The 13459-nt window shown below is 35.5% G+C and overlaps 1 protein-coding gene across 3 annotated transcripts in view; it reads left to right on the plus strand.

Annotated features, from left to right (window-relative positions):
* Window positions 1-13459, plus strand: part of LOC306865065 (bone morphogenetic protein 6-like) — a 49563-nt gene that overhangs the window by 33935 nt on the left and 2169 nt on the right. Inside the window, exons 3-6 of one of the 3 annotated variants that reach the window (XM_079409423.1) lie at window positions 1026-1174; window positions 3482-3676; window positions 12634-12713; window positions 13306-13416. In XM_079409423.1, coding sequence (XP_079265549.1) covers window positions 1026-1174; window positions 3482-3676; window positions 12634-12713; window positions 13306-13416 — 535 coding nt within the window. The remainder of the gene's footprint in view (window positions 1-1025; window positions 1175-3481; window positions 3677-12633; window positions 12714-13305; window positions 13417-13459) is intronic. The other 2 variants (XM_079409424.1, XM_079409425.1) reach the window with 2 other exon arrangements.

Below are 13459 nucleotides of genomic sequence, written 5' to 3' on the forward strand. Positions count from 1 at the left end.
AACCCCTGACACTTCTGACTTTATTATTCCGGTTAATTTAATGTGTCTATAAGAGGCTTTACAGTTGCGCTTTTAGAGTTGGCAGCTCCCCTGTGGTCTCATTCGGACCCCGTCCCAGGTGAAGCAGTGTGACTGGTTGTACTAAACAGTATGAGTCAGCATAAGTACGATGAGTTCACGTCGAATGTGACGTGTGAACCACCGGAGGGAAGAACCTCATATGGAGTTCCTTAGAGAGCAGCTCTAATTAATGAGCAATAACGAGGGGCTGCAGGGACATTCCCAGAACACCTGTGTGACCGACAGCTTTGAAGTGACCTGGCCAATGCTTATTACCATGCATAGTGTGTAATTACTATAATGGGACAGGCCTCCCTGTAAGGCTACTGCAATCAAACTTTTGCCTCAGATCTGTGACTTGAAGCGCCTCTAAATTTGACAAACTTTTTAAATAATTGAATACATGTCTTAAAATGATCTTGGAAAATGTTTAGGAATATTTGAAGAAGACAACAGGATGAGCTGAAACATGCTGCAATGGGGAACGACTAAATAAATAAAATAGCTCTGAACATCTCAAGATGGGAAACTATTTTTGTTCATTCAATTCTTAAATGTATTAATTGAAACTGTTAATTAGAAGATTCAAGCTGGCTTTCAAGCCAATGTGTTTGCAAATTGCAGTTGTAATTTCATTGATTTTACATGTATAAACTTGCATTTTCTATACAAGCGACCATTTATGCATATTATTCTTTTTTTTTTTTTTTTTACCATTTCCATGCATATTGTTAGCATTTATTCCATATACTGTATTTATGCTGTATTTCCTGTTATTCACTTTGGTCTCACCATAAATATAGCCTTGCTGCTGACATGGTGTTAAAAAAATAAATAATAATAAATAAATGTACTGTATTATTTATAATAATGAGTAATATATACAGTAATGGTTAAATGGGGTAATTGATTCTTGTAAATAGTATTTATAACAGTTAATGATCTACGGACTTGCTCATTTGCAGGGATGCCGACCTGTTTCTGCTGGAATCTCGTAGGTTGTGGGCTGCTGAAGAAGGTTGGTTGGAGTTTGACATCACAGCAACTAGTAATCTCTGGGTGATGAGTCCACATCATAACCTGGGTCTACAGATCCGTGTGGAGACCAGCAGTGGTAAGATTATTTTACGATGAGTTTAACTCATATGTGTATATATTTCCAAGGAGTCCTGCATCAACCAAGCAATTGCCAGTGAGATGAAAGAGAATGGTTGTTTTCTCAAAGTATTATACAGTATACACTCTCTTGGCTAGTTCAACCTATTCATTTACAATTTCTTTGGTAACTCAGAGATATGAATGTAGTAGACCCAAAATGGATTTATAGATAAACAGGTACCAATGCTTACACCTGCGTGTTGATAATGACAACCAACCAACTCTGTTATACAAATCACAATGATGGGTACTGACATTACAATTTAATATAAACCTAAGCACACCATAATACAAAGTATCCAAAGAACATAAAAGTTTTATAGACGCTGTTTTATACAGAATATCTCCATAATCAAGAACTGGCATAAATGTGGCAGAAACTAATCTTCTTTTTGCCCCAAATGAAAAGCAGGGTTTATTATTAGAACCTCAGCTTTAGCTTTTGTCTTGTCCTTAATTGATTAAAATGGGATTTAAAAATAAGGAGTAATCAAGCATATTTATATTCTGTCACTACCTCAATTATAGTACCCTGTAAAGTTTTGAGTAATAGTTAATCATCAAAAGCACTCTGCAGTGAGGAGACAGCTTGGTGTAATTTAGGTGTGCTACAATAAATCACAGTGTCATCAGCATAAAAATGAAAATTATTTATAGTAAATCAAGATTATGTAAATAATAAACAATCGAGGCCCCAAAACAGACCCTTGAGGAACACCCCTCATAATCTGCAATGATGCAGATGAATGGCTTTCTATTAAATAGCTGTTAAACCTAGAGATTGTGTCATTTGACAATACAATTAGTTTCAGTTTAATTTTTAGTATAATGAAGTCAACTGTGTCGAAAGACTTGGATAGGTCAACAAAAAGTGATGCACAGCAATGACCTTTATCAAGCACCTCAATGAAATCATTTAAAACTAGTTGAATCTGTGGTTGTACTGTGTTGTTTCCTAAAACCTGACTAATTGTGTGATAAAATATCATGTTCCATAAGATATGAAGTCAAAAACCTTCTGAATTTGAAGAAAATACAAAGTTTAGAAATCAGGCTATAGATATTTATATCAGAAGGATCTCTCCTTTTAACAATGGGATAACAATATTCCATATTTTTGGAAATTAATTTAAAATTATTATAAATACATGTCAAAGGGGCAGTAATATAATCTGCAGCTATTTTTAGACAATTGGTTTTAATTGGTCAGGACCATCTGACTTATTTACATCCAATAATTTAAGAGTTTTTTTTTTTTTTTGTAATCTGACAGGTAGAAAACGGTTTAAAATTAAAATTAAGAGCTATTAAATGCCTTTCTCTTTTTTCCATGTCATTATTCATATCTATAATTTTAGGTACCTGAAACGACGATCCAACAGCAACAAAATATTTATTAAGACATTTCAGCATCTCTCCTTTATCAAAGATTTGTTTGGTATCCGTTATGTATAAAGGAAGTCCTGCAGCCTTTTTTACACCTGAAGTCAATATTTTTCCAAAATTTCATAGGTTTATTTAGATTACAAAAATGTAATCAGCTTTAGCTGTCCTTATCATCACTGTGTATCTATTACATAACTGTCTAAAACAAAGCCAATCAGACGGAAGAATTGGAATTCCTTGCTCTAGCTCAAGAGACATTACATTCATGAATCAAATTTAATAATGTAGAAGAGAACCAAGGGTTATCTCGACCCATTACACAATATTTTTTAAAAGGATTGTTAATGATAGAGGTGAGCACTTCATAATAATAATTCCAGGCACACTCAATATCTGGAATCAATGAAATCTTCTCCCAGTCAAGCTATACAAGATCATGAACAAAACCTTGTTTACTAAACTGAGACATACAATGCCTAATAATTATCCGTGGTTTGATCTTTGGTAATTTTGCATTTTTATCTATTGCAACTGCACAGTGATTACTAATGTCAAGTGCATAAATGGATGCTGCTGAATATCTATAAGGTGCATTAGTAAAAATTAAATAAAGAAGTGATGATTTGTCTGGCTTTTTTAAGTTTAACTTGGTTGGAGTATTTACTAATTGCTGAATATTAAAAGTATCACAAAAGAGTTTAACTTCAGAAGATAAACGCTGTAGCTAGTTCCATTTAAAATCTCCAATTGGTACTATTTCCTTAAAATTCAACTTGGAATAATCTGTTAAAAATAAAAGATTAATTTGTTGCTCATTTGTTGAAGTTTTGTTCAGTTTGATGGACAAGGAATATCCCATTTATTTTTCTTTTTAAAGGGTGGAGCATCAATCCCAAGGAAGTGGGGTTAGTAGGTCGTGATGGCGCTTTAGAGAGGCAGCCTTTCATGGTGGCGTTTTTCAAAGTGAGCGAAGTCCGTATCCGAACTGCCCGGTCAGTGGGTAAACGACGTCAACCGAACCGCAATCGCTCCAACAGTCCACAGGAGGCATCGAAGGGATCAGCTCATACAGGTTAGCCACTGACATTTCCCATATTGTGCACTAAGCCCCTTTTTTTCTAAAGAAGAGAAGTTTAATATGCACTTATGGTAGAAATCAGCCATACAGTCTCTTTTAATTCTTCAGAAGATGTTGACCTGGGATAGTTTGGGGATGTTTTTGTGTCTGATGAGTTTTATTGAGTCCAGATCTTCATATATTGCACTCTTGCATAATGAGAATCTGGACTCAATATATCTCTTTAAGATCCTTTCGAGAATTCATTTAAGAGGCAGCACATATGTAGGCCTGACATCCCGTGACTTGAAGTCTTTTACTAGCCCTCACCAATAGATTGCTGCAGTGATGACGTATTTTTGTAGGTCGACACGCAAGTTAACATCAAACCCTGGTTCCCAAATAATTTTTCCATTGGCTTTTGGATTATTAGAAAATAAGATCTGTGACCAACAAAAGTGTATGATTCCTACACATTAGATATATCATAAGAATCTTTACAAACTTTTAAGAATTTTGAAACATGAATTTAATCACCGGCTAAATGAAGGCTATTACTGAACTACACCACCGTTGCATTACATCAATGTCACCACCTTCTGAAACCTCTTTAAGTCTCTATTTAAACTAGATTTTTCATTGAAAGTTTGAGTTAGAATAGTTGGCAAGAGCTAGATTATCAGCACAATTAGGCTGTAAAAGTGGACTGGTGAGTAGTTGAGTAGCTGTTTGGTATGATGCCATTTAATGACCACAACATCCTCTGTAGTCCGTTTTAGCCACTTGTTAGCAACAGCCTTTTTCAAGCCAAGTAAATAATAATAATAACAATCCCTATAGGGAGTATTAATGATGTATTGCATGTCATAAACATGAAAACTGTATTTGGCATTTAACCAAAAACCCATTCAAAAAATGATTGAGATCAGGATGACGGAACCGGAAATCTCATTTCTGGGTTTTGGTCTACAAAAATACATCATACATGAATGCAAACACTATGCTTTACAGTTTTACTAGTTTTCTCTTTCAGTTAAGCTACTGTCAAGTTTATAGATGGTTATTAACACACTGATTAAATGGCACAGACATTTGAAGGAAACTCAGTTGGCCCCTTGAGTGCTAAGGTTTACAGTAACCACAATACAGTACAATACATACAGTAATGTTCAGCAGAATAATGTTCTGGCCTCTTGTGAAAAAGAAAGGACTGTAAAATTCAGCTAACTTCATTAAATAAAAATGTATGCTAAAATACATTTTCATTTCAAATTCCACTTAAGTGTCAGAAAAATACTGACATGCAGCTAGTATAAATAATGGTTTTGGCCCCTGCCCTGATGTTGTGCATTGAATTAAAATGAAAAAATGAATAAAAATCTAGAGCCTTTGAATCAGCCCCAAGTATCCCTTATTCAGGCAATTGAATAAATAATCTTTTAAATTGTAAAAAAAACTAGGAACAGCAGTCCTAATCCAGTTCCTGCTTCTCATTATTGCTCTGGTTTGGGGTGGTCTGAAAGCTTAGTGCTAATACCCACATAATCCAGAGCTAATTATGAATGGAAGGCCTTGAAACATGAAAGACCTGGGGTGAAAACTGTATATTTAACAACACAAGTTTATGAGTTCATAAGTTTCATTCACAATCACAATATTGGATGAATCTGAATCTGCTTTATAATGCATACTATATATATATTTTTTTTCTTTTGTCTGGAACAGAGTTTTCTCTCTGCTACAATTCAAACCGTTGTGTTTGTGAAAGCCAGTGCATGTTCCTAACTGCAATACAACTAATTGACATAAACACACACTATGTGTGTAATATATCCTGCTGAGAATAATTTACATCAGTGCCATATGTAAGTCAGATTCACCCACTTATACAGTAGTGCCTAAACTCAAAGCTCCTAAACCTCGCACACTACGTGTCCCGTCTAATGAGGAAAATCTGCTTAATTTGTTCTGAAGGATTGGACTTTATGTAACCCAAAACATCAACCCCTCTCCTTGGCACGACTTGGGATGTCTGGAGTGTAAATATTTAGATTTGGAGCAGGAAGTTGCGAGGCCGTTGTGACAGCCTTCCCCTTGTGGCAGTGTTGATAGTGCATATGGTTCCAATATGAAAACACTCTTATCAAAGCTTTAAAAAAGACCGCCTGTGAGCGCTGTATCTTGACCCGTATCGAGAGACACAAGTGCACAAGTTTAAAAGCTCTCTAACTGATTAAATAACTTTTGGAATGAATTTCATGAAAATGTGTACATTTTAGAGTCAATATAAAAGTTAATAACAAATAATATTTCATATAATAATGTTTAGTATTTAATTATATAATCATTTTAAATAATGATATTTAACATTAGTTTGCATTTTGACCATTTTCATGACAGTTTATGATAATAACTGTAATTATGACAACAATTATTGTATATTTAAAATATGTATCATATTTGTGAAAAAGTGAACCCAGAATGAGTTATGTTATCATGAGTTATCATAATGCATGTTGTGCATTGATGAAGTCATGTGATTATGTGATAACTGTTAACAGCCCTGTTGGCATTGCATCTGAAATATTGAATTAATAAATTTTGTTATGCGATATAATGCTGGAAAATATATATATTAGATGGAAAACTTAAACTAAATTAAAACTAACTAGCTAAATAAATTAATTAATTAAACTAAAACTGAAATAAAATCAATGAAAGCTACATATTTAAAATGAAAAAAGCTGAAAAAATTACTAAAATAAAAGCTAATTCTTAATAAATTCTAAAATAGCATTAGAAAAATACTAAAATAACGCTGATATGATGATTGGTGGAAATGTAGTAATTAAAAACATACCCTTATCTATAGTTTTATCAAGTATGTTGTGTGGCAGGAGGTTCTTAATCTTCATTTAGGTTCTTAATTTTTTTTCTTTCTTTTGAATCTGGGCTGAAATATGACCCTGACATGCTCTTGAAAGATTTCGGGAGATTCATCCTTTGAAAATTCTTTCCGTCTCTATGAGCTTCCAATTCAGGCAAAGCACATTACGTGTGATTAGAGGTTTGACACTGTTTCTTAGGCTTTGGCGATCTGTGAAAACAAAACAACACATTAAGCGCTAATGCTCAGCTAGAGATGCGGGGGAACTCGCCGGCCTTTGGCCTGAGGGAAGTTAACAAGCGTCTAGCTCAGCTCAGTTTGTGCCGCCCCAGCGCTAGACCTGTAATTACCTCCGAGCTGTTATTAGGTGCTGGGCTAAAATGCCTGACCACGTTAACAGTATCGCTTAAAGAATTATAATAACACGGCACTGTCCAGCTGCGGTTTTTCATCTCCCCCTCCCTCAACCCTCCTTTTGTTTACCGTTGGTGTAATTAGACATCGGCTAGCTCTGGGGATGGAGGTTTAATAACCACAGTGATGAAAGACAGGAAGAGAGATAAACTTCACATGGACGCAGACAGCACTCACATTCTCTTTCATGTCATCATGGCAGTGGGGTGAGACAGCTTCCCTGCCTCAGCTCTTTCCAGGATGGATGTTATTCCATGCGGAACACCGTGTCCATTACTCCAGCATGCAGTCACCACCAGGAATGTCATTGTGTAATTGCTCCAAGGAGAAGCTTTTTGTGACAGAGGGTCTTTGAGGTTTTGTTGCAGTTACCATGTTTTTGTCTTTTGGTCAAGAAACCACATGTGTATCTTGGCACGTGATTTTGACAGTTTTTGGCTGTAACTGTCAAATTAAATAGTTTTGGAACAACTTAAGGGTGAGTAAATGACAGAATTTTAATCTTGGGGTGAACTATCACTTTAAATGACTTATAATAGCCATTCCTACATATGATAAGCAGGCAGCGGTCTTCATTCGAAGGCCAGAGGCCCACAAGACCCACTCACAGCAGTAACAGTGTGGCATTAAATTTTACAGGCAGGAAGAAAAGCGCTTTATGGGGTACCACAAATCTGGCCTTTACACTCAATGAAACTCCACACTATCTGCTTAAATATCTGCTTTACTCCTAAAGAGCCCTTGACTGTAAATAGCGGCAGTAGATAAAGAAAAGGCGGCGGTAAACAAAACCGGTGTATGTGAATGCAGTGTGTTTATCTGTGAATCTTTTTTCTAATGTATGTTGAATACACAGATGCATCATATTTGGGTGAATCTCACAAAGTCAAGTCAATAAATTATATTCTGCATAAAGATGAGGCCTGTTTTAAGATCATTAAAATTGACAAACAAACAATAAATAAAACACTAACACCCATTAGCATTATACATCCAGTGTTTGTTTATAGTTCTCATAATGTTAAGTGATGAATGCAGTCCAGACAAAATAGAAACTATGATATAATATTATTGGTAGTAAATATTGATCCTAAAATTTTTATAGCAAAATATATCTTGTTTTTGCCTTTAGATTTTTGGAGAGAAATATAACCCAGACATGTTCTTAAGGTTTCAAGAGAGCAACCCGTTTAAGAAGTTGGACAAACAACTTTAAAAAGTGCAATATTCTTAGTATGAAATAGCAAAATAGATGGAGTATAGCATGTCACACCACAGGATGTCAACTTCCCATATGTATGTGTGTGTGTGTGTGTGTGTATGTGTGTGTGTGTGTGAAACTAGTGTGTCAAAATCTGCCATTCTCGGGTTGTAGTTTGGCCTCATTCTCAGGTCTGTGGTTAGGTGTAGAACATTCTTGACTATAAATGTCGCAGTTGGGGGTCTGTGTAAGACAGGTTCACTGCTCGGGATCAGAGAGGAAGGAGACCCCTGGGGGACTGACTAAAAGGCCTCTCGGGAGAGCTCGGGGGCCACTCCTGCTGGCGGATTTATCTCAGTAAATATTTACCCTAGTCCTGCCAGACAGAGTGAGAGAAATACAAGAAGGGGTCTTACTTTGGGGTCTAAAAAGGCCAGCGATTTCACACTATATTCCAAGCTTCAAACCCAGTACCTATAGATTGAAGAGAAATTATTTAAAATAATCTGCAGTCAATACGGAATATATTTAACTCTTTCATCCATGAAAATTACTGTAAACTACAATAGTTACTTGTACAATAGTATTTACCATTAGCATCATTAGAAATTATGACTGCTTTCAAAAGGGTTGCCCTTACATTTACATTTTACATTTATTCATTTAGCTGACGCTTTTATCCAAAGCGACTTACAATTGCTATATATGTCAGAGGTCGCACGCCTCTGGAGCAACTAGGGGTTAAGTGTCTTGCTCAGGCCCTTGTCTTCCATTGTTTGGACAAACTTTGCTTGGCTGTGGTGCAAACATGAAAATGTACTGGTCAAATAAAATGAGGACCAGGAAGCTTTTGCCAACCAGTTGCATCAACAGTGGACTGAACAAACCTTCTTCATAAAGGAGAAAGTGGGAAACACCTTAGCACTGGATGATTTTTGAGTACTTCGAATGACCTCAGAGATTTGCCTACACACTCACCATGTGGTTTCGGTTACAGCCTTAATTTCTACTCTACATTACTCATAGACAATGTTTAAGGAACGTTTTTAGCTGAATATAGGTTTTCCCCATTTTATGACATTTGTCCCTTTTGTAAATGTTTAATTTGACAGATTTTTGCAATTATATTGAAAAAGCTCCTCTGTTTCAAAGATAATCTAATTATATTTAAAGTGCCCCTATTATGGATTTTTGAAAATGACCTTTCATGCAGTGTGTAACACAGCTGTAAGTGAATGAAAACATCCTGAAAAGTTTTAAATCTGAAAGTGCACCATGTATAAAGTTATTGTCTCTCAAAATAAAGACTCGACTCTGAATCATTGAAATGAGTCGTTTTTAAAACGAATCCCAAGCCGTTTCACATTGACATCAACATGAAACGTTAACATATTGCCCGGGGAAACTTGATTTTCGCATTGGTCTGAATGAAAATACAAATTCATTCTTTGCCACTAAGTGCCACTTTTGGAGCGGTAAAAATAGCTGTTTCCCCAGTAACGCTGTACACAAAGCAGCACTGCGCTCACAAACGCTGAAATCGACCAATCGGACCAATCACCGCAGATTAGCATCACGCAAAGTAGGGGTTTGGAAAAATTCATCTTTGAGTGAATCGTTTGGGAGTTGTTGAGCAAATAAGGTAAAAACAAATGCATATTATAAACAAATTGTTGTTTGACCTTGCATGCATGTCAGCCTGTTGTTGGGGACTCCCAAAACCAAAATATGAACCTTTCATAACCCATAATAGGGGCACTTAAAACACAGGAAATATGCAATGCAAACTTAGTTCCAACTAAATATCTAGAACCACTGCTTAAATTAAATAATCGTCTTTCTGCATTATCAAGTATCATTTGACACAAAAAAAGTCTTTGTGTAAATTTTATAATTCATTTGCATCTGTAGAATGCCTAGTTTAATTATAAGTAGCTGGGTTTGGGTCTTATTAATTTACTCTACTTGTTTACCAGATCATTTTATTCAAAGCAACTTATAAGTAAAGATAAGTATTCTTTGAGGATTCAGTGAGTGTTGTGAGTGTCAGAGGGTTCTGCAATGTAGATGGTTGCATATTAAGTGCTCAGGGAAATGCTGTGTCTTATTGTAAGGGATTCAGCTGCTTGGGTGGAGTGTCGAAGATCACTTCAACAAGTGGGTGTGAATGTTTTGGAAAGGTCCCCAGTTGTGATGGTACCATTGGTCTGGATTCTGGATAATTTGAATTTGTTGTGCTAGCTGGAAGGTTGCCTAATAAAGCACTGCAGTAGTCCAGTCTTGAAATGGCAATGGTTTTGAACAAGGGAAAGTTCTGATCTTGGTGACATTGAAGAATGCAGATCTGCCTAGCTAGGCAGTCATAGCGACGTAGTGGGTAATGTTAAGCTCTTCATTAAACTCTACCACCAGGCACCTTACTTACTTGCATGATGTTAGTGTTATTGAGCCCAGATGGACTGTGATATTTGGTGGAATTGCCAGGCTGGCTAAGTTGCATTTATTGTATATAATGAGAAGGGGGCCAAGTATCGAACCCTGGGGTACCCCTGTCATAAGCTAGTGTAATTTAGACATCCCCCCTAGAGCGGTTTACATCTACTGTCCTACAATGTGTTTCCTGTAAATGTGATCTCATTGTACCAACTTACATTTTGTGTGCTGTAAGAGAAAAAAAAAGAAGATTTGTTGTGTCACATCTTTACATTACTAAATACACAATTAAAGCGTTAAACATTTATTCTAACAGGTGTGTTCATCAGTTGCTTTTCTTAGCTGTATTAAATGACAGATTTTCATTGTCATGTTGAATCAACATATTTTATTTTGTTTTACGAGAGCAGTAAATTAAATTTACTTACATCATAATGTCATTACAGTAATGAATTGCAGTATGGTTTCATTAGGGAGGCTTCAGCAGCTTGTTTAAAAAGAAAACAAACAGTGTAAGAGCAAGCACGTTCTCAGAAAGTGTGGTGTATATGGGATTGGGGGGTACATTTGATTGAATGCTATAGAGGTGGCACCTCCTCTAACTACTCGTCTTGAATGGCATGTCTTGCTACTGTTTTGGTCAGTAAGATCTATGGATGGGCAAAGTGCTGCTCTTTGGGACGGGAACTCAAAAAAACAGGAAGGGATTGCAGCTGGCCTGAACTGATATCATAGCTTTCTCTCTCTCCACCCACTCCACCACACTTAGCAAAAATTACCCAAAAAAGTGCATATGAGCACACCAGTGGAAAGAATGTGTCAGAGTCTGAATTCAGAGCAAGAGTCAGTGCCAGAGATGACCTTCCCCTTCAGAAAACCCAAACCTACCTGCTGTTGACATGCAGCTAACAGGACACAAGGGTGGGGCGGCACAGATAATTGAAACAAACTGTAAATGTTGTTGACAGTGACATGTATTGGGCACATTATGTTGCACAGCAAATGTGTTGTGACATTGACAAAGTTAGCAGGCTCACTTCAAACTTGCATTAAGACAAACTTTGGGATTTTAAGGCACCCTATTGGTTAAAAGTGCACAAAATACTTTTCAAATGATTGGCAAGAAATGCCTTCTGTATCTGTATGACTTTCTTTCTTACATGTAGCACAAAGTAAGGCTAAAAATATAAACTCAGTCACTATTCATTTCCATTGTATACAATGACGGTGAAAAGTGAGGCTGTCATTCTGCAATTTGGGTTCTTTTATAAAGAGTACTTATTATGGAAATAATATTCTTTAAACGAATATACTGCAGTGTACTGTTTTTAGACAGTTAACTGCAAGTTAATTTCTTAAATGAAAATGTATTATAGTTTAAATGTAATTAGCCGAATGTAAGAGTGCTTTTTTGACCCACTTAAGTAGGTACAACTGTAATTTCATTGCCTACTGTAATTTTGCCTATTGTCTTTGAACAAAGTGTATTGTTGGATGTACTGACTAAGCATTTATGGTAAATTAAAATATACTTACATGTCATGTATTTATATATATATATATATATATATATATATATATATATATATATAAACATTTAAAATATTTAACTTTAACTATAATAACAAATAACACAGTTACAGTTAAAATTATAATCAAGTACTGTACGTGTGCTTTAGTATGTTAGTCAACACATCAAAGCAAGTGTACTTCTTTAAAGTGCAACAAAAGACTATTATAACATTATTTAAAATGTACTTTAAAGTCCAACATTTAACTTTAATACAGTAACATTATTACAAAGTACACATTTTAAATGTGTACTTATTTTATTATTATATTATCTGCAAGTGCATTTTTAAAATATACTTTTAACATTTGAAGTGCAAGTGCACATTTCAATACAATTAAGCACACTTCTTTTTCACAAGGGATCCCTTTAAGACAAATTGACCATGGAAGTATAAGAACTAAATGTATGTTATACTGTGACCTAGCAGAGGTTAATACTTCTTCGTCTCTCTTCTCTGTGAATAGCAGATTTCAACAGCAGTGATCAGAAGACCGCCTGCAGAAAGCATGAACTGTACGTCAGCTTCAGAGAACTGGGCTGGCAGGTAAAGATGAAGAACATTTGCATAATGGCTATTCCAAATCTCATACTTATGGAAGCTCATTTCGCCACTGAATAAAATAAAAAAGAAAAAAGAGGTTATTTATATCTCACAATTCTGACTTTTTTTCACAAAATTGTGAGATATAAACTTGCAATTGCGATTTATAAAGTCAGAATTGCGAGATATAAACTCGCAATTCTGACTTTTTTCTCTGAATTGCGTGACATACAATTGCGAGACATACAATTGCGAGTTATAAAGTTCTGACCTTTTCTTTTTAGTTTATATCATGCAATTCTGACTATTTCTCAGAACTGTGAGTTTATATCACAATTCTGAGAAAAAAAAAAGTCAGAATTGCGAGTTTGTATCACGCAATTATGAGAAAAAAGTCAGAATTGTGAGATAAAGTCACAATTACTTTTATTTTTTATTCAGTGGCGGAAACTGGCTTCCAAACATACTGGATCAGCCTTCAGTGGACATATGGATATAAAACAAATTATTAATAATTTTCCCGAATGAGTGTTTAATCTATTTTAAAATATTTGTAGTGTGAGCATCCCGATTGATTTAAATATATGTTTGTCAGGACTGGATTATTGCACCTGAAGGCTATGCAGCAAACTACTGTGATGGAGAATGCTCTTTTCCCCTAAACGCCCATATGAATGCTACTAATCATGCTATAGTACAGACACTGGTAAGTCCTACTTTATAAAATAAACTGAAAAAGTATTTTTAAC

This window comes from Barbus barbus (assembly GCF_936440315.1).
Source record: "Barbus barbus genome assembly, chromosome: 46".
Taxonomy (NCBI): Eukaryota; Metazoa; Chordata; class Actinopteri; order Cypriniformes; family Cyprinidae; genus Barbus; species Barbus barbus.